The sequence below is a fragment of the Cheilinus undulatus genome, linkage group 23, assembly GCF_018320785.1.
Source record: "Cheilinus undulatus linkage group 23, ASM1832078v1, whole genome shotgun sequence".
In the NCBI taxonomy this organism is placed as follows: Eukaryota; Metazoa; Chordata; class Actinopteri; order Labriformes; family Labridae; genus Cheilinus; species Cheilinus undulatus.
Window position 1 is genome coordinate 15,718,314 of NC_054887.1, and position 22,466 is coordinate 15,740,779.

Genomic DNA, 22,466 nt, shown 5'->3' on the forward strand with positions numbered 1-22,466 from the left:
AATTAACACTTGCCATGTCCCCATATGATCCCATGTGTGGCAAAAAACTGAAATCCTAAGTCTCTGCCATATCTGAAAACACCATGTTTCAACTTTTTATGAGGGGGATGAGCACTATAAAGGTGTCATTATTTTCATTTGCAAGCTAACTTTTTAAGTATCATGTAAAAAATGAAGAGATTGAGTGAGAAACAGCTGAAGAGTTTTTATTTCAAATGTGGACAGATAATTATGAAGAGACATCCCATCAGACCCCCCCCCCCCCCCCCCCCCCAGCATAAGGCTGGGTTAAAAGTATTTCTCCTCTTCTCCTCCCCTCCATCCTCTCCCCTCTCCTCCCCTCTCTCCTCCTCTGAACTCTAACGTAGGAGGAACCACGGTGAGGAGGATAAAGTGAGGATGGTAATGAAGCAGAGTAATGATTTCCCTGGAGGTGATCTGATCTATCGCCGGGGGGGAGAGAGGGAGAAGAAAGGCCTGGGGGGGGAGAGAGGGGGGCACATCAGCATTTCAGGCAGCAGCACCTCTCTAACAGGGGGGAGGAGGAGGGGTGAGGTTCCTCTGGAGGATGTGGAGGTGAAATTAAAGAGAGCGATGATTTACCAACGTTCAGAACAGAATCAGAGCAGATAAACAGCAGATTACACCTCTCTCTCTCTCTCTCTCTCTGTCTCTCTCTCTCTCTCTCTCTCACGGAAGAGCTCCAAAATCTGTTTATTGATCGATCAGAGAGTTAACCTCCTCCTCACTTAGCTGCTGCAGCAGAGAAATCAACCTCTGGTTCTCCTTCTTATTCCTTCCGACACTGTTTACACTCAGTGTTAATGTCCACACTTAGTAATCACACTCCAAGATGACTGTTAGGACATACTTTCACTCTTTAACAACACATCTGAAGTGACAACATCCAATCAGAACTGTAGAAGATACGCTGGACAAAGGATGTCTCATTAAGGACAACCTGAAGAAAGGATGCTCTCAAAGAAGTACACTCTGGATTAAGGATGCACTCAGTGATGGACGATTTGCATGAAGGATGCCATTAATCAGGAGAGGTTTACATGAAGGACACTGAGTGGAGAGTCTAGATAAAGAAGCCAGGATCTACTCTGGATGAAGGAGAAACTGGAAGACCGACTCTCTGGATGAAGGACACTCTAGCTAAAGGAAAAATCTGAAAACTGGGCACTCTGGATGGAAACCCCGCTGGAAGAAGAAGACACTCAGGCTGAAGGAAAAGCTGAGAAAGAAGTACACTCTGGATAAAGGTCACTCTGGATGAAATAGAAACTTAATGAAGGCAACTCAGGATAAAGGACACTCTGGATGAAGAAGACACTCTAAAAGAAGGACACTCTGAAACAAGGACACTCTGGATGAAGGACACACAAACTGAAAGAAGGACGCTGTGATGAAGGACACACTATGAAAGAAGGACACTCAGGATGAAGGACACATTATCAAAGAAGGACACTCATGATTAAGGAGACACTGAAAGAAGGAGATTCATTATTAAGGAGACGCTCTGAAAGAAGGACACTCTGAATGAAGGACATACTAGTTGAAGGAGACACTCTGATAAAAGGACACTGGATGAAGGCGACACTCTAAAAGAAGGGCACTCTGGATGAAGGACACACTAGGTGAAGGAGACACTCTGAAAGAAGGACCTCTGGATGAAGGAGACACTTTGAAAGAGGGACACTGAAAGAAAGATACTCAGAAAAAAGGACCTCTGGATGAAGGAGACACTCTGAAAGAAGGACACTCTGAAAGACAGATACTTAGAAAGAAGGACCTCTGGATGACGGAGACACTCTGAAAGAAGGACACTCATGATTAAGGAGACACTCTGAAAAAAGGACCTCTGGATGAAGGAGACACTATGAAAGAAGGACACTCTGAAAGAAAGATACTTAGAAAGAAGGACCTCTGGATGACGGAGACACTCTGAAAGAAGGACACTCATGATTAAGGAGACACTCTGAAAAAAGGACCTCTGGATGAAGGAGACACTCTGAAATAAAGATACTCAGAAAGAAGGACCTCTGGATGAAGGAGACACTCTGAATGAAGGACACTCATGATTAAGGAGACACCCTGAAAGAAGGATACATATGACTAAGGAGACACTCTGACAGAAGGAGACACTCTGAAAGAAGGACACTGTGGACGAAGGGTGCTATTCCTTAAGGACACTCTCCATGATGGACACTTATGATATTGTACGAAGTAAATTTTCTTCGTGGAGTGCTACCCTGACTTAAATCATAACTTCATTCAAAGCCAAATGTGTCTAGATACTGCTAGCCTCTTAGTTTGTGGCCACCCACCCTTTTTATATTTCCAGCACTTCCTCTGCACATGGCATGCTGGAATACCTATCCATGACCTCTGTAAAGGATGCTCTTAACCCAGGTCAAAACAGTATTTAATGTCAGCATCAGGAAATGTCTGTTGAAATCTAAACTGAAGGATATTGTAACTCAGAGGCAGCAGAGCGTGTAACAGCATTGATGCTCTATCTGCTCCTCTCTTGGTTTTCTTTTTCTGATGGCGTTCTGTAGAAGTATAACCTTGTCTCGTCAAGCGTTCATGCTTCCACCATAAACAACTTTATTTATCAAAAATAAAAACTAGAAACATGCAGATATTAACAGACACCATCTCTATGTAAAAGCTGTGAATACTCAACAATGAAAGTTGAACTGTCACTAGCCTGACCAGGTGAGCTGTTTGATGAACATGGCGTCTGTGAATAAAAAGATCTTTAAATAAAGAGGCGAGGATAAATCACTGAGAGCTCTGTGTTAAATGATGTTAATAGGGTGAAATAAAAAGCACTTTATCCTGAACGTCTCCGTACTTGGGGGTGTCAGGATGATGAAGAGTTTTACCTGCAGCTTAAGTTAGAACGCTAAAATATTAAAACGCACATCACATAACGCCAAGACGGATGAGTTAGGGTAAGAGAGAGAGAGAGAGAGAGAGAGAGAGAGAGAGAGAGAGAGCGTGTGGCGTTGTCTCTTTATAAATTGATCTCTGGTTGAATCTCCTCGGTCATTATAAATCCGTTTTAATGAAGCTGATATGAAAACGAGTGTTGAACATTTTAATGAAGAATCTTTTCTTTTCTCTCTCTCTTTACCAAGAACATCACCGAGCCTTATCTACAAACACAACCACGCCATTATGTCACAAAGGAGACTTCCTGTTTGACTCTGATTAGTAATGGCGTCCGTACGAGAGACGAGTTATCACAGGACGGCGGTAATGAAGGCAAACACAGACAAAGGAGCAGTAATGACGGCAGGGCGGTAAATTATCCTCTCTGGGTGTTAATTGAACATTTCCATTGTTACTCTGACATGCTGGCTGTTGATTGGCTTGTGGCCCCTGTCCACTCAGCCCTCCTTCCCCTCATGGCTGAACATGGCTCTGACCCTGTTTACACCTCACACTAACGTTTGTGCTTTGTAACCGTTAAGACAGCTGTTTGTATTTTAATAATGCAATGTTTTAAAAGCTTTGATGACATCTTTCTAAAGCCTATTAAACCAGGGGTGTCAAACTCAATCACAGCAGGGGCCTGGATGTAGGTCTAACCTGAGAACCTAACAGGGTCACTTTTTTAACCATAAACTGTCAACATCATTTTCACCAGTAATAAAATATGAGAATAACAGCACTGATGATAAAACATCTGGAAATTCAAAAAAGTAAAAATAAGAAGTGTAAAGGCTCATATATGAGATAAAAAATCCAACTTATTAGTTCAAAAGATTAGAACATGATATTAAAAATAGAAAAATAAGGTTTTTAAAGGAGAAAGTTCAAATCATAAGTTTGAAAGGTCAAAATATTAGATCAGATTTGAAATCGTGAGTTTAAAAGTCAAAATATGACTTAAATTTTAAAATTGTGAGTCTTATAGGTCAAAATATGGGATTAAAAAGCCAAAATTAGGAGTTAAAAATGTCAAAATATGAGCTAGAATTTAAAATGATGACTTAAATGTTAAAAATATGACTTAAATTAAAAATTGGGAGTGTAAAAGGTCACAATATGGTATAAAAAGTTAAAATTATGAATTTTTAATGTCAAAATATGTGAAAAAATTGAAATAATATTTCTAATAGTCAAAATATGGGACTAAAAAGCCAAAATAAGGAGTTGAAAAGGTCAAAATATGACTTAAAATTTAAAATTGGGAGTCTTAAAGATAAAAATGTGACATAAAGTCCAAATTCTGAGTTTAAAATGTCAAAGTATGAAATGAAAAGTCAAATCATAAGTTTGAGTCGTAATCTTGACGTGCAAAATTGAAAATATGAAATGAAACACAAATTATTCAGATATTTACGACTTACCAAGGATATTTTAAATAATCAAGTTGAAGTTTACATTATTATACTTGAGAAAATCTGCAGACCACATACTGGTGGGCCAGTTATAATACAAATATGATATGTTCTCGTGGGCCGGATATAATCGTTCCACCAGCCGGATTTGGCCCCCGGGCCTTGAGTTTGACATCCATGTATTAAAGGCTCCAAAGGATGACATCATTAAATGCAGAAGGCAGAATGCTAGTGACGCTGGGAATGTTGGGAGCTTTTTCCCTCCATTTTTGCCAAAAAGTAGGACATAGTTGCCAACAAAGGATGTAATGACGGGGCCAATTAGCCATGAGCTAAGATGTTGATGGTGCCTCTTTAACAGCTTTTTTTCCCTACACTAATATACTGTTCAGTAAATAAATCTTATGGGGTAGATGAGAGTGATAATTCAAGACCACAAATATGGTGTCCAATGGTACACAGAGCACACAAAGCATTAAGGGTTACCTCAATGGTATCTGATTACAGAGCACAGGGGTTAAGTTGAGGTGTAAACGGGGTCTCTGATATGAGACAGACAAGCAAACGGGCTGTAAAACTCAACAGAGAGGTTTAAATTCTCCTGAACAGAGGAGGAACTGATGTAAAAATTCACAAGTGGGCGGGCAATGAGGGGGTGGGAAGTAAAGCGGGGGGTTCAGGGGTAGAGTATGGTGTATTAAGGTGGGGGTCTCGGCCTCTGTGTTCAATCACAGCTCACAGCAGTTGGATCAATAACATTTAAATTGGTTATGGTAATCAGCTGCTGCCTGACATCAGCAACAATCTGCTGAGCTGAGGACGGTGAGCTGTGAGGGTCAAACATGACTCTGTGTGAATTATATCAGTATTGTACATATGTATGATGGGTGTTAAATAAAAAAATGAAAAGCTTTAACTTCTGTTACTTTCAATTTAATGATTAATTGGTGTCACTTCTGTAAAGCACGTGTTTTTGCTGGGTTCAACCACAGGGCCATGTTTACCATTTGTATGAACAAACTCAACCTACCATAATTATAGTAATATTATAATATAAAACACTTATAAAAGCCCAGGTGCATCATGGGAGATCAGGTGAATGTTTAAAATGACTGATCTACAGCTGGTTTACGGAGTCCTAATGTGGGGGCGCAGCAGCTTTAACACGGCGCCCTCTGGTGGATAAAATCATCACAGCTACCACTAAGAGGAGGAACTGAACCATCAGACAAAGATTCAATGAAATTACAGCTGGTCCTAAAGCTGCAGCTCTGAATAAATGAGAGAATAAAACATTATTAAATATGTCAGTAATCAACACAACATAATCTAAGTTAATAAAGGAAGGATTTATAAAATATCCTGCGTGATTTAACATCTTTTTTTTCTTTGATTTATCAGCTGCTCAGTTTTATTAAACTTTATTCACCAGCTGCTGCATTAATAACACGATTTATTTATCTACAATTATACACAATAAAGGACATTATCAATGAACCAAAACATCTGAAAATAAAGGTAAAATCTGACTGAAACTTTGGTTTAATTCTAATTAAAAGTTAAAATCAAATCTGTGGAGTTATTCTGAATGAAGCTTTGATAAAGAGGAGACTGGTCGTCTCATTAAGGCTGAAGATGAGATGATTAAATAATTAAAATGAACATGTGTGTCATTATTCCTAATCAGAGAGTGATTTTAATAAAGGAACTATGAGCTCCTCAAACAAAACTTTATCCTTTAACAATTGAATCAAATAAAGAGAAAATGTATGAAAAGATTAATTCATTTAGAATAAAACGTCACAAACATTTTAGGATCATTTACATTATGAGCCAGTGGGAAAGTTCAGGAGCCAACAGGCCTGATTTAGGGACGAGAAGGCCCCTTATTATGCATAACCCTTCTTCAAACCAAAACAGGATACAAAAAGTTCAGCATACTTCACCTCTCTAGCACAGTGATTCTCAACCTTGGGGTCCGGATCCCATTGGGGGTCATGAGACACTGAGGGGGGGTCTCCAGATGCCTTCAAACAAACCTATAATATTTTTAAGATTACACATTTGCCACTTGACATCAATTTTGCCTAATTTTTACCTGTTTTTATCATTTTTCCTCACCAATTTTAACACATTTTTTCCAACTAAAACCCATTTTTGTCTATTTCAAACCTTTTCTACCAATTTTTTTCTGCCTGTTTTTGCCACTTTTAAACCAAAAGTTGCCACTTTCCACATATTGTTGCCTCTTATTGCCTCTGTTAGCCACTTTTTACCACCTTTTTGCCCATTTTAACCACATTTCAATGTTTATTATGGCCATTTTTGGCAGTTTAACCCATAGCTGCCTATTATTTATTTATTTATTTATTTATTTATTTATTGCCACAGTTTACCCATTTTTGCCACTTTAAACTTGTATCGGCCAGTTTTTAATCCCCTTCTACTAATTTTTCTGCCTGTTTTTGCCCCTTTAACCCATTTTTGCCATTTTGTGCTTATTTTTGCCACTTTTATTTAATTTTTGCCGCTTTGAACTCATTTTTGCTAGTTTCAAAATCCCACTTCATCACCTTTCCAACCTATTTTTGCCATTTTCAACCCATTTTAATTCTGTTTTCAAGCAAAGGTATTTAAACTTCGAAGATGGCTACTTCCTATGGAACAAGAGAATTAAAAAATGGTGTATTTGTTATTATTATTCAGGTTAGAAATATTCTCATATGTTTCAAATGATGGTTTTATCTCCTATTTGTCCTCTCGTTAATGTACGCTCTCTCTCTCTCTGGGCCTATTTAAAGTTACTAAAGTACAATCAGCCGAACTCTTATTTATAGGAAAGCTTGGAACAACAATTTGAAAAAAAAAAATTTTTTATGCCAACAAGAAGCTCCACCTCTCAACTTCCAAACATACACGATTGCAGTATATAATCCTAATTTTGTCACAGACGATTACAGGTGAATAAAGCCTACCGTTAGACGTTAGTCCTCTGTACAGTTCGTAGGAAATTTGTGTCTCTTCTGTTTCATTAAACTGCTAAGATGGTGGTTTCTAATCAGTCTGAAAGATGAGAAAGTTGATGATCTTGCTGCAGCCGTTTAGGAGTCAAAAATCGTGGTTTTCATGCGGCGTCTTATCTTACGAACTCAAGACTTGTTACGGGTCTTGATAGTGGATTGAAGAGAGGTTCGCTTCTGATCTGGTGGCCAGTGATGCTCTGTAAGTCTGGGATCGTGACATGGGTTGACAGCAGCACTTGCCTCGTAGTTAGCTAGCAGTTGCTGCGAGTCTGTACCCGCGGGGTTTGAGCCATCAGGATTCCCACTTCTATTCACCGTTAAATAAACCTCAAAACTTCCCTCTTTGCTTCAGAAGCCCTTCCTCCTTTGCAGTTGTTTCTTTTTATGCTAGCCTCAAGATAGTTTCTGTCGTTTGGACCTGCTGCCGTAACAGCTAACTGGTTACACAAACTAACGAACCGGGCTGTGATTGGCTCATGAGAGTTGAGTCGGGAGGCGGGGTTTGGGTGAGGCTGTAAATGCTGATTGATTGACATGTCTGTCAGCGACTTATGTTCACAGGAGGCAGACTGTACCAAGCGGGCAGAGCTGTAATTGGTTTACTCTGTATAATTTCAGACGCATTTTATGCCCTTACCATTGTGCTGCAGTGGGCAAATCCGGGCTGTGCATAAACCCCATATCCTAAAAATTGTCAAGGGCCCAGTGATTGTCCTTTGTTGGAAACTTTTGGGGTAAAAAAGTGAAACTGGAGAGAATCTCCATACTTTTTTCAAAACTATCAGACAATAAAAGGAGGGAGGAAAAGCATCCCCAGCTTCACCAATATATCACACCCTCTGCCTTTAAAGATGACATCATCCTTTGAAGCCTCTGATAGACTTTAGCAAGATATCATCAAATTTATAAAATCTTTAAAATACAAACAACCCAATAAATGATTACTTAGCAAGGATGTTAATGTGAGGTGTAAACAGGGTCAGAGCCATGTTAGACCATGGAGAGGGAGGAGGGAGTGAGTCCACATGGACCAACAGCCAGCACGTCAGAGTAATAATGGAAATGTTCAGTTAACACTGAGAGAGAATAATTTACCACCCCCAACATCCCCAGCTTCACCAACATTCCATCCTCAGCCTCTGATGATTTAATAAGCTTTGAAAAAAATGTCATTTGCAGCGGGACAACGATTCAAACATACAGCCAATGCCATTAAGAACTATTATTAATAATATTATCATCATAATAAGGTACTGTATACTTTGTACTCCTTGGAGCCTGAGGCCATGGCTACTATCTGATGTCCTGTAAACTTTTCTCTCTCCCCCTGGTTGTTCTCACCATTTTCTTTGTTTCTGCAGAGTCATGGTGAACAGGAAACAGACAAGAGATCAGACTGAATGAACAGCTGGAATTTAACCTCTGACTGGGTGATGAAATCAGTAGACGGGGACCTGAGATAACACCTGCTCTGTTAAAGTGTAACCGATGGTGATGATAGTATTACTACAGCTCAGGGCTGTTACACACTTTCATTTACACTTTTGATTAAGTGGAGCAGAAGTCTTTGGTAACCAACAGGGTCAGGGTGGGCTGGTTGCTTACAGGATGGTTTTTTAAAAATTATTACTGGTTATAAAAAGTGTTGAGCGCTGACATAGTTAGGAAAGTTTTATCTGATATTTAACACAGCAGTATTTCTGTCTGTGCTGTTTATTTTGATGTTTTACTCTGGATGTCACTGAAAACACAGGGATGTCTTCAGTGATCTTCTGAGATTTAAATAATGATTGAATCAATTATATTAGATATTATCATAAAAAATAGCTCTATATTTTCTGTTCTAATAATCATGGATATTTGATTTGAGTTTGTTTTATTCTTGATGGACTTTCATGTGGTTTGGTTATGTAAAGTAAGTCACTGCATAAATATTCGCCCCCTTTTAAAGTGACTGACCAAACTCAACAGAGGTCCGACCGATTAATGCTAGTTATCAAAAACTAGTGAAATAGGATCACCTGAGTGCAGTGAATGTGTCTCCAGTGATCGTAAGGCAAGGCAAGTTTATTCATATAGCACATTTGAGCAACAAGGCAATTCAAAGTGCTTCACACAGGACATTAAAGTACAATGATAAAGGGAAAAAGAAACACAAGGAAAACATTTAAACGAATCACGTAAAAGGTGATTAAAAACAGCAAATAAGACCCCCAAAAGATAAAAAACAATGTTTCACATTTCTGCCCAGAATTATTTTATGACAGATGAGTGACACTGAAAAAGTGATTCTCTCCCTGAACCTTTATTTTTCTATGAGACAACCGCACATAGACAGGGAAGAAGTGAGAAAAAAGAGAGTGAGAGAGACACGTGTGGACAACTCCCAAGCTGCAGGTTCCAGACTCCTTTAGAAAACCTAGCAGGAACACTTCTAGAGCTTCACCATACAACCCCTAGGACAATCCCCCTGATTATTACATCAGATTATATTTCCAGAACAAGCATGCTATTGTTCTGGCGGATCTTGGCAACCCTTATCGGAGCACTCAGGCTCTTAACTCTACTATACTAAAAAAAATTAAAAATTAAAAAAAAAAAAGTGAAATAAAACCCACAAAGATAAAAACACAGATATTAAAGTAAAAGTTGCTGTGCAGAGTTTTAAAAGGTGATAAAAACAGCAGATAAAACCCAAAAAAGATAAAAACACACGCATTAAAGTAAAAGTTACAGTGCAGAGTTCGAGTGAAAATAGAAAATTTGAAAAGTAAAAAGTTTTTAGTCAAAGGCAGCTGTGAACAGGTGTGTCTTCAACCTTGATTTAAAAGAACTCAAACTCTTAGCAGAGCTGATGTTTTCTGGGAGTTTGTTCCAGATATATGGAGCATAGAAACTGAACGCTGATTCTCCATGTTTGGTTCTGACTCTAGGGACACAGAGCTGACCTGCACCAGATGACCTGAGAGGTCTGGATGGTTCATACTGGACTAGAAGGTCTCTGATGTATTTTGGGCCTAAACCATTCAGAGCTTTATAAGCTAACAGGAGGATCTTAAAGCCTATTCTCTGAGAGACAGGGAGCCAGTGTGGAGACCTCAGAACAGGAGTGATATGGTCCACTCTTAGTGAGGACTCAAGCTGCAGCGTTCTGGATCAGCTGCAGCTGTCTGATTGACTTTTTAGGCAGACCAGTAAAGACACTGTTACAGTAGTCAACTCGTCTAAATATAAATGCATGGACCAGTTTTTCAAGGTCCTGCTGTGACATCAGTCCTTTAATCCTAGAAATAATCTTGAGGTGATAATATGCTGACTTTGTAAATGTTTTTATGTGGCTTTTAAAATTCAGGTCTGAATCCATGACAACGCCCAGATTTCTGGCCTGGTTTGAGGTTTTTAACTGAAGTGACTGGAGCTGCAGGCTGATTTTAAGAGAGTAGTAGAAAGATGTGTCTGGAAGGTCCAGTCACTGGTTAATCAGTATTCCTGGCTACCATTGCCCCATGAAGACAAAAGAATGCTACAAGCAACCCAGATAAAAGGTTAGAGTCAGTGGTGGCAGCATCATGCTGTGGGGATGATTCTCGGCAGTTGGCCCCAGAAGGCTTGTAAAGGTAGAGGGTAAAATGTCGTTTTTTTTGGTCAAAAAAGCCACATTATATTGGTCGAAATGATTTATTGGGTAAAACATCCAAGCGGTTGATACTTTTTATAGGCACTATAATGAGCATGGTCACATGTTTCCTAGCTGTATCAAAAATACTCGGACTCAGAGGTGTTATCAAATTTTATTTAAACACAGTTATGAGTGATGACTGTGGCTCAGCAGGTCAGATGAAATTTGAAGAATAAAAACAGGACATTTCATCTTCAGATGATTTAAATTCTGCGGTAAATTAACGGAATTCACTGAAATATCTGTGTATAAAAAATGGGCTTCTGGAGGAATGTAAGAAAGCTCCTTCACACCGTCTACAGGACGAAGGAAGATCCTGATTTTAGAGCACGAGGACAGCGCTGAATAGCCGGTACGCCATGGACAAGGTGGCGAGCATGCCGGCCATCCAGGAGAAAGCTCTGCAGGGCTGAGGAAGAGGAAGCACGTACGACACGGTGTGGAAGATCCGAGAGCCGGCGAACACTCTGAAGTGGAGCAGAGCCTCGGAGAGGGCGGGACCGGTCAGCGTGTAGAGCAGAGAGATGGCCACGTAGGGAATGATGTTCTCCAGGTCGTTCTGATGACACCTGAACAAAAGCAAGAACAGAACAGACATGAATCAAGAGCACGGTCTAATCTCTACTGCCTGATATTTTCAGGTAATCTGACCTTCTGACTCTCTCCACGTCAGGATGAGACCTCAGCAACTTCTTCCTCTCGTCTGCAGACTTCCTCGCCACGTCTTCCTCATTAGCAAAGGCCTGAATGAAGAGATAAAACAGGAAGATTCAAAGTGACCTCAGATATGTGTTTAAATATTGATAAAATACTAAAGACAGAACAATACATTCAGGAGAACATGGGTTTTTTAATGATTACTGTCTGAGTTATCACATGGTCAAAGTCCTTTTATACTGCCTGCAGTAAAACACAGCGGCCATTCATGGACAGGATGAGTCCAATCAGGTAAAAAATAATTCAATATTTTAAATCCTTTAATTCCAGGGAGTCTGAAACTAAATATCTCTGATGACCTTCAGGCCTTCTGTGTCAGGAATCTAAGCTTTAAACATATCAAAAATCATTAAAAAAACCCTAATAAATCAGACATTTATCTTTACAACGCCATATTTAATACTCACTCCTCTGCTGAAGCGGTAGAAAGCTGTTAGAGGTGCCATCAGCAGCATCTTCACCATAACCACGGCTGCGTAGGTGGCGAACGCCCTGAAGACCTCGTCCTCCATGAGCTTCATCATCTCTGCAGTTTACTGCTGGACACCAATGAAGAAGAAACAGGATGTTTAAGACAGCTTTCAATGAATGAACCTGCTTTATGAGACCAAACAGCATAAATAGTGTCAGTGAGGACTGAGCTGACGAGTCAGAAGTTCAGAGTGGCGGAGAGGAATGAGAGAAAAGATGAACTGAAACCCGAGTCAGACCTGTTGCACTGACAGCACAGACAAAACTCAGATTTAGTAGTTTAGCTCATCCTGTTGCTTTTAGGGAAGTCTACTTTAAGAGAATCAATCAAATGGATCAGTTATAGACAGTCTGAATCATTAGATCAATCATTAATAAAGCATTGATCATGTCTGATCTGTTGCTCTTACCTGCGACGGTGACTCTGCAGAAGTGTCAGTCTCGCTCTGTTACATAAAAACTCTGACCCTTTACCCAGAGACTGAGGGGGCGGGACTTCAGCACAATAGCTTCCTGTTTGGAGGTTTCTCTGTTTTTGTGTCTCGGCAGGCTGAGGAGGAGCGTTTATGGGACAAACTCCTCCTGAAACAGAGAGCTTGAAACTAAATAAAAAACTCTGGGCTTCAACACTGATTGTTTCTAGAAGCAGCATGTTGTGCAGTAGCATTATTTTCTTTCTTTTTAACTTTATTAAAATCTTACTCCCTTGTGGTATTTTGTCTTTTTCTCATTCCTAGTTAGCATTATTGCTCTGAACTCTGCAGATATTTTGCAAAATGCAGAGTACAGTAATAAGGCTTGTGGTTTTTCATTGATATGGAAGTCCATTTCAGCCTCTTCAAGAAAGAAAGAAAGGTTATCTAATTATCTAAAAGAAAATTAGTAACAAAATTTTAAGATTTTAGAACTACAATTGTGTGTTAAAAGTCATAACTGTAAGATAAAATGTTTAAGATGTTTTGTTTTTGTTACCTCCACCACGGAGGATATGTGATCGGCAGGGTTTGTTTGTTAGTTTGTTTGTTTGTTAGTTTGTTAGCAACATAACTCAAAAAGCTATGGACGGATTTTGATTAAATTTTCAGGAATTGTCAGAAATGGCATAAGGAAGAACTGATTAGATTTTGGGAGTGATCCAGATCACTGTCTGGATCCAGGAATTTTTAAAGGATTCGTTAGTATTGGGAGATAGGGCTAATGGCGGAGGTCTGCGCTCTCTGAGTGCTTTTCTAGTTTTTTATTGTGCTGATGTTGTGGTTGCTGTTTTCATAATTTACGTGTTGGTGGTTTGATTGTTTGTTTGTTTTTTTTGTGGAAAATTTTTTAAGTTTGTGTTTCGATTGTTTTTGTCGTCAAAATTTGTGGGGGTTTTTTGGGGTTTAATTTGGGGTTTGTTTGTTTGCAGGGTTTTTTGTTATTTTTGTGTGTTTTCTTTTGTTTTTTGATTAAGTTTGTTTTTTGTTTGTTTTTGTTTTCATAATTTGTTTATTGTTTGTTTTTTGGTTTTTTTTTGTTTTTTGTTTGATTAATTGTTTGGCATTTTTAGTGGCTTTTTTGTGTTTTTTGTTGTGTTGGTGTTTTTGTTGTCAAAATTTGTGTTTTGTTTTGTTTTGGGTTTTTTTGGTGATTAATTTGGAGGTTTTGGGGTTTTGTTTTTATGTGTTTTTTGTGTGTGTGTTTTGTTTTGGTGTGTGTGAGTGTTTTGTTAGTTTGCTTTTTGATTGTGTTGGTGTTTTGGTTTTCATAATTTGTTTTTTGGTGTTTTTGGTGGTTTTTGTTGGTGGTTGTTTTTGTTGTTGTTGTTTGTTTGTTTGTTTTTTTTGGGTTTATTTGGCAATTTTGATGTTTAGTTTGTTTTCATAGTTTTGGGTGTTTCTTGTGTTTCTTTGGTGTTGCTTATTTTAAAGGAGTTTTTGTGTGTTATTGATGCTTTCTTGTTTTTGGCGTAAGTGTAGTCAGTCTCTGAATGATTGTTTGATTACATTTACAGTTAAAAACTAAATCAGATCTATTGGTTAATTATGAATTAATTGGTTCTTCCTTGACCTTTTATAACCTTGTTTTAATACTTTTAACTGCAAAAGTATTGGAGTGTGAGCCTCCTCCCTCACAGCACTATCCCCTCACTCTCAGCATGTCCCTGCTCTGAAGGGGGTGAATGAACAGTAGAGATAATGATGTCGTTTCTCTATCAGCTGATATTTCTGTCTTCAAAACGCCACTCTGACTCATTTTTTTGTTCATCTCAGACAGCGTGCAGCTCTCCAGAATCTCCACATGACGCCATCTGATTAAAGACAAACGACGGAAACGTTTGAGACCAAAGAGAGCGTCACAGAAGGCTCAGTCTAGGTTCAGTCTGCAGACGCCATGATCATGCCTTGATCACGCCACGTTAACACTGTGTACATGTCCCTTTTATAGAGCGATGAAGATGTTGAGAAGAGGAGGATAGAAGCTGGAGAGGAATCACACTGAGATCTTCTGTTTCAGGGAAGTTTATTTCAGTGGTATTACAGCAGATGTAGAGATTACCTTAATGATCAGACACTATAGTTTCATAGGCCTCGTCTGAAAAGTTAACATTAACAAGGGAACCACAAGGGACTATGGGATATCTTGCTCCTTTCCTCCTGGTAAAATGATGTCTACAGTCTCACGGTCTTGTCTCTTTGCCTTTTTCTGTTTTGAATCTTGTTTTTTGACTGAGGCAAATGTTTATAGTCACCAGTATTCAGGTACCTGGTCGGCTAGGGCCAAGGCTAAAAATATGGATCTCAGGCTTTCCTGAAATGTCATCAGAGAATTTAAACAGAAAAATTAAATTCAGGAACTAGAGCTGCTAAAAAAACGTTTTCCTAACCAGCTGTAAACATGTTAATTTCTGCTGTGAAGCTCAACTTTTCATTATGGGACTCTATGGGGAGTAACTCACTTAGGACACAGCCTCTAGTGGACACCGGAGGAACTGCAGTTCTGCACTCAAGTCATTTTCCAGCAACTAGAGGTAGCTGCTTGGATTAGCAGCAAACTGTGATTCCAAAAACTTTATTTCATCATAACGATGATTTGTTGATATATATTTATATATATGTAACTTTACCAAACAAAGAAACCAACAGATGTTGAAGCAGTCCTGCTCGCTCTCTGATGTTCCACAGAGTAAGAGCAAAGCACTCTGGGAGATCTGGGGTTGGTTGGTGTATGTGAGTCTCATTACAGCTGTGTTTTAACAAAGTGCCTTTCTTTTCCTGCAGCACGCTGCAGACAGCTCGCCGTTCACTCCCAGCCTCAGTGAGGAGATAAATCTCCCGTGGGCAGGATAATTAGCCAGATAATTTTATCCATAACGATGAGCGTCAGTCAGAGCAGCTGATGAAATTAAAGAATGTCTTCTGTGTGAAATCTCTCCCCCTCATTCTCCCTAGATTATTTCTGTGTCCAGGGACGAACCAGGAGAAAGTCTGAGAAAGTTTTCATCTTTAGAAGGCTGACTCCATAAATCCTCTCAGCACGAACGTGGAGGGAGAGAGAGAAAGTTTCTACTGCAGCATATCATCAGAGTAGTAGAGCCTAAAAGTCTGTCTTAAACGTCTCCTGTCTAAGCATGGGCCCATTTCATCCTCTGAGCTGCAGGGTAGGTGTGAAAGCAGGAAGAGGGTTGTTGTTGGCTCCTCTGAAATAATAAAAACATCCATAGTAGCAGGATGGACTCCACTGTCTGCACAGGATATCAACTATGCTGACCTGAGTGGTTGCCCGGCTTCTTCTTCTTCTTGGCAGTTTTACAAACCAACTACAAAACTGTCATGATCATGATTTATTTACTTTTTTTTACTTTAGCTTTTTGCTCTGTGGTTGTTAAATCTTTTTGTAAAAATTGATATCAATATGAGTCCAACATACCCTGGGTTTCTCTCTTTCTATGTTGATTTTAACATCAGTTAAACCTTCCTTTTGTTTATAACATGATAAATTCTCACGGTGCAGCTCACAACTTACAAAAAAAAAAAAAAAATCAAATTTAACTTCCATTTTGGGTTAAGGTGAAGGTCAGGAGTTAAACGCCTGACCTGCAGAACCTAACATAACCTTTGCTAAAGCCAGGTTAACATTTTGCTGGCAAGAAATAAAGCTTGTCATGAAAAAATGTAAGTGCAGCCAGCATAGCTTGCGTAGTTCCATTAGCTGTGCAAGCTACATAGCTGACGGTGCTACTTAGCTAACAGAGCTAAAGCTCACAAAGCAGCAACGTAAGTTATGTATCTACATTATCTTCGTAAGTGAGCTTTAGCTACGTTTACCAAAGCTCACGTTGCTTAAGCTAACTTTTATATAACAGAGCTACGTAGCTAATGTGGGTAAAGTTAAGTTCACAAAGCAGCTACGTAAGCCACATATCTACGTTATCAGTGTAAATTAGCTTTAGCTATGTTTACTAAAGCTCATGTCGCTTAAGCTAACTTTTAGATAACACAGCATGTAGCTAACATAGGTAAAGTAAAGCTCACAAACCAGCTACATATGTTAAATATCTTTGTTATCGGTGCAAGTTAGCTATAGCTATGTTTACTAAAGCTCATATTGCTTAAGCTAACTTTCAGATAACACAGCTATGTAGCTAATGTTGGTAAAGTTAAGCTCACAAAGCAGCTATGTAAGCTATGTAGGTACATTATCTATGTATCTACATTTGCTAAAGCTCGCATTAGTAAAGCTAACTTAGCTACATTGGCTTATGTAGTCATGTTAATTACATAACTGTCAGACTTGATGAATAAAGTTACTTTTTTTTTTATCTCAAACTACAAACACGTTGTACTGTTGGTTTGTGTGTTGGTCCAGGTCATCCGAGGGTTCTCTCACTCTCTGATCTTAACTCATCTCTGTGGGTGTTTTTTATTCTGCATCTTAAAGTATTTCTGAGCTCACAAAGTAGCTACTTTTAGATAAAAGAGCTACATAGCTAACATAGGTCAAGTTAAGCTCACAAAGCTAATATATATGCCACGTAGGTATGATAAGTACGTAGCTATGTTTGCTAAAGCTCACATTGCTAAAGCTACCTTAGCTACATTAGCTTTAATGCTTATGTTAATTACGTAACTAGCATTGCTATGTTAGCTTTAACTACAGCTAAGGTAAAGTGAGCCACTGATCGTGTAACTTCTTAAACGGATTTATACATAATTTTCTTTTTCTCTGTTTTATTTAAGAAATGTTTCTTAGACAGGTAAATTACAGCATTTTCACTCTGAGATATACACTGTCTTAGATGAATGGTCTGTGGCAGTGGCTGTCAGATTTGTGCAATCTGCAGCCAGGCCCCAATCAGAAACATTGGCTGTGATAGTCTAGGATTGTGTGTATTGTATGTTTTTCCTAAAACAAGGTTGATATCTTGCAAACTTTTGTCTTCTACAGGAGCATATACCATTGTTTCACTCTCAGGTAACTCATGGTCAGTCTCACTTGGATACGATAATATGGCTAATAATCAAATCCACTATGGAGGGAATCAATGAGATTTTTCCTCTGGAATCACACTGTTGAGCCCTATAGACAAACCAACTTTGTTCATAGCTCCAACTACTGGATCAGACAGTGTACATACACTAGTGAGCTCTAACAGAACAATGTTACTGATGTAAAATCAGACCAGAGAGAGGGGAGGGGGATGAATCATCCTCACCATCACACCAATCTAGACTGTTGTGTGCAGATCTATGTACTAACAGTGATAGTTTCTGTGTTGGTGCAGATCATCTGAGGGCTCTCACACTCTCTGATCTAAACTCATCTCAGAGTTTTTTAAATTCTGCATCTTAAATTATTTCTGACTCCTGTTTGTGCGGTATCCGTGTCAGAGGTGGTGGCCTCCTGTGGATGGCAGGAGATAAAAGAATAAAAATAAAAGACGCCTGTGCACGTGCAGTCATCATGAACAGTAGCAAACGTCTCCTGAATTAATTTATGTCGGAGCATTGTTTAAAACATTAACGTGAAGATTCAACATTACGTGACTTACACAGACCGACAGAATGAGAGCTCACCTACAGGGACAGACAGCAGCTTCAGTCTTGTGTCGTCTGAAATTGATCTCATTTACATTTTTAGGAGAACAAGGAGCAGGAGGAGGAGGAAGATTCTTCCTGACACAGACTTCATTTACTCTGGCTACAAACAAGACGATTTTGAGATCTCAGCTGTTATTAAAACATGGTGGATCACAGACATTAGGACAACTACAGCTGATTTTTAACATCATAATCCTCTGTACACAGACAGTGAGACCACACAGCTGCTGTTTGTAGTAATGATTTCACAATGGAGATTCCACAGACAGAAGAAAAACAAACATGGAGGATGATTGTCAATGATTGTGGTAGCTCTCTGTGGTTAAAGGGGACACGTTAGTAAAAAAAAAAAAAAAGAAAAAAAAAAAAACACTTTTAAGTATTTTTGTACATATACTTTTGGTATGTACTGAGCTCATTATCATTTAAAGAGACACACACCAAAGGTTGAGATGTGGGCTGTTTAGGGCTGGTTTATATAGGGTAAAAAAAAACTGATAGGTCTATAATATACAGTATTTGATTTTCAGATTATATATTGAATTTAAGAGGATTATTACATTGACATATTAAATAATATTATCATATTTGGACCAAAGTGAGGTATGATACACATGACCAGTGATCTGGTGTTTTTTTAGAGAAGTGAAAGGAGAAATGTTCAGCTCTTCTTCACTTAAACACCCAACCCACTACACACCGCCCTTGACTTCTCCCAATGTCAGTGCTGACTTAAATAAGTCCACAGAGACCCCTCCTTACCTCCCCCACTATTATTCGCTCCACATTCACATCTCCACTCTGATATATCTCTGTTTCTGAGTGTTTTATCTGCTGTAGTAAAGTTTCTCAGCTCCTTACTAACTTTACCTGAGTGTTTCTGACCCCGCCCCCTTCAGACCTGTGTACCTGGTCGTCCGGCTTGGTTAGAGGGTGTTCATGGTTCTTCATTTAAAATAGATGAAGGCAGTGAATGAAGACAGTTTATAGCCACAGGACGACACAGATCAGCAGAGACCCTCAGATTCTCCTACAGTCAGTACAGGTGAATAAATCAAATATGAGCTGATGTCTGAGTCAGCTCCATCATATCTAAATGTTTTATTCAAATGTTTAAAATCTAGCAGAACATGGAGCTCTAACACTGGTCAAACTGGTCATACTGGCCTGTGAGTGTGAGAATTATATTCCCTAATATATCTATTTTGTTTTAGTATTACAATTAATTTGATGCTAACATGACAACTAAAGCATAAAATAGAAAAAAAGGCTTAATTTCTAAACAAAAACTGAATTTTAAGTTCTAAAAAGATGTTTGAATTTGCTTATCCAGAGATTTGCCCAAATCTAACCCTGTATGATGCCTATTAAAAGTATTCACCCCCTTGGATGTTTAACCCTTTTATTGATTTTTTTTATTTTTATAAATCAACCGTGGCTAAGTTGGCTTTTTTCAACAACAAAAATTGCCCAAAAAAACCCAAAAACCTCTTAAATGTCAGAGTTAAAAGCAGACTTCCACAAGGTAATGTCAATTTAACAAAAACATACAATGTAAGATAAGACACCTGTGTCTGAGATGTCCAGTTACTGGTTGATCAGTATTCCTGGCTTCCATTACACTATGAAAAACAAAAGAACACTCCAAGCAATTCGGGAAAAAAAGGTAATTTAAAAATATGAGTCAGGAGATGGATAGTAGCATCAGGGTGTTTATACCACAGTGTACCTGATGAAGTGACCAGTGAGTTTATAACATGGTGTACCTAATGAAGTGACCAGTGAGTTTATAACATGGTGTACCTAATGAAGTGACCAGTGAGTCTATGACCCGGTGTACCTAATGAAGTGACCAGTGAGTCTATGACACGGTGTACCTAATGAAGTGACCAGTGAGTTTATAACATGGTGTACCTAATGAAGTGACCAGTGAGTTTATTACATGGTGTACCTAATGAAGTGACCAGTGAGTCTATAACACGGTGTACCTAATGAAGTGACCAGTGAGTTTATAACATGGTGTACCTAATGAAGTGACCAGTGAGTCTATAACACGGTGTACCTAATGAAGTGACCAGTGAGTTTATAACACGGTGTGCATAATGAAGTGTCCAGTGAGTTTATAACAAGATGTACCTAATGAGTTGACCAGTGAGTTTATAACATGGTGTACCTAATAAAGAGACCAGTGAGTTTATATGAGTCTACAGTAGATTTAATTAAACTGCTCTAAATGAATCCTGATAACCTTTTGATGAGTCTGATGTTTGATCTTTAAAACATGGTTTCTTTTTCTTCTTTCTCCATCTTCCCTCCATCAGGGAGTCTCAGTCCAAGGTCAGCCTCAAAGGCTGAGTGCATCATGGGAAAAGAGGCTGAGCTGCATCAGAGGAACAAACCTAACAGGAGTAACGCTTTTTGACAGCCCCGCCCTCTTCCTCTCAGCTGAATGGTGAACCAAAGGATGCTAAACTTCATCTTCATTATTATGAATATCATTAATTTTACTCATTCTATCTCTATCATTTTAATATTGACAATATGAAAATCTGTTTTCTGCTGCTGCTGAACTGGTGGATTCTAAACAAACCAGTATAACATTAACGTGAAAAGAAAAGTCTAAACTCAGGAGCAGAGGAGATGGCGGTGGATCCTTAGGTTTAGTTAGACATGTAGTTTGCAAAGAGAAGCAGGGAATCATGGGATTGAATCTCAACCCCTTGTCCTTCAATGAAAACAAAATCTGAACCTCCTTAGTCAGGACAAACCGGAGAACCAACAGAATGAACAGCTGGTGTCAGAGAATATGGTGGTCCATCACAGTCAAAAACATGAATGAGGTACAGCAAGTTTCTGAGACTGTCTTTGACCTAATTGTAGACTTTCAACGGCAACAATGAACAGAGAAGACATGTCCCTCTGAAATGAAGACTTCTACAGCTTTGTTAACTATGGGAAATATTTGAGATAATTTAAGAACTGAAACTAAAATTATAACACCTTTTTTTAATTGATTCAAATTTGGCGTATTACCCCTTTAAAGGTTCAATCCTTGTTGATCCTATTGATTGTAAGTCTTTAAATGTTAAAACCTCCATCATCATTCAGAGTTTCTCCTCCTTCAGATCTGCTCTGATCTCAGCCTCACTCCTCGCTCTCCTAGTATCCTAAGCCCCGCCCCCCCAGGAGTTTTCATTTAATCCCACATTTTCACTAATTATCCCACCCCCATGGAGCGTGCTACGTTCAAGGTCGGTCTGAAGGTGATGATGAGAGAACAAAGTTTGAAGAGAGCTCTTCAGTCACGTCTTTAACCCAGATTAATCTGTGGAGCGTTCACACTGCCTGGTTTAATCCAGATTAAATAATCTGGATTAATTATCCTCCATGACACGTTCACAACACGTGTGTGAGACAGAGGAAGGGCTGAGGACTATCTACATAGATATACCATAGAAGAAGATATTCAGTCTTGATCCTTCAGACTAAGTCAACTGAAAATAATGTTAAAAATGATACGAACAAATGTCAGGATCAGTGATGAAGGTGAGAATTTAAATAACTCAGAGGAGACCTTCATTATTAAAAGTCATGTTTTAATACATGATAATCTGCTGCTACTGATTTATATTGGTCTGCTTTGGTGATCATTCATGGGCAGATAAATCACAGGCCGCTGGTCTTATAGTAAATCAAAATGTTGATACCACCTGTTTTCGTAGTATTTGTTGAATCAATACGGCTTTAATAACAAAAAAACCTTTCACAAAAATAATTTTTTATTTCTCTCATGAAAGAGGAAGTGAGTAATGAGGATGTCCAGCAGTCCAGCAGAGCTTTGGGTTGGGTTTCCACTTCTCTTAGGAACATGTGGGGATAGGGGGGCTCCAAGGAAAAATGGTTGGGAAACACTGCCCTAGGCCATGCTTACTCACCACATCTACCCTTTACTGTGCCCTAAAGGTGTAGACATCATTTTTTCTACCAGATGATTTTCCTACATCTCTGGTAATATGCAAGGACCTCCAGAGCACTACTGGGGTTGTGCCGATTCTCCATCCTGCCCAATGGGACTCTCTCTCTTAAAGTTTAAACATTTTAAACATTAACGTTTTATAGTGAAATCATCGCTATAACA

At 38.9% G+C, this 22,466-nt stretch overlaps 1 protein-coding gene across 2 annotated transcripts; it reads right to left on the reverse strand.

The window, feature by feature from the left end:
• Positions 1-11,163: 11,163 nt before the first annotated feature.
• On the reverse strand, positions 11,164-12,796 carry LOC121505494 (microsomal glutathione S-transferase 1-like). Of its 2 annotated transcripts, none has more exons than XM_041780879.1 (4): positions 12,662-12,796; positions 12,188-12,319; positions 11,715-11,806; positions 11,164-11,632 (listed from the first exon to the last, which is right to left on the reverse strand). In XM_041780879.1, exons 2-4 carry the CDS (start codon positions 12,302-12,304, stop codon positions 11,386-11,388), a joined length of 456 nt encoding a protein of 151 aa, XP_041636813.1. In that variant the 5' UTR covers positions 12,305-12,319; positions 12,662-12,796; the 3' UTR covers positions 11,164-11,385. The 2 variants fall into 2 exon arrangements, with proteins under 2 accessions (XP_041636813.1, XP_041636814.1); XM_041780880.1 differs by having other exon boundaries at positions 12,188-12,316; positions 12,662-12,771.
• Between the last annotated feature and the right edge of the window lie 9,670 nt (positions 12,797-22,466).

Bases quoted from the DNA above. Each gene is read 5' to 3' on its own strand.
- LOC121505494 (XM_041780879.1), bottom strand. From the start codon at position 12,304: ATGATGAAGCTCATGGAGGACGAGGTCTTCAGGGCGTTCGCCACCTAC. The intron at 11,807-12,187 runs GTGAGTATTAAA...CTCTTCATTCAG, and splicing joins TCTACCGCTTCAGCAGAGGA to GCCTTTGCTAATGAGGAAGA. The intron at 11,633-11,714 runs GTCAGATTACCT...GCTTTTGTTCAG, and splicing joins GACGTGGAGAGAGTCAGAAG to GTGTCATCAGAACGACCTGG.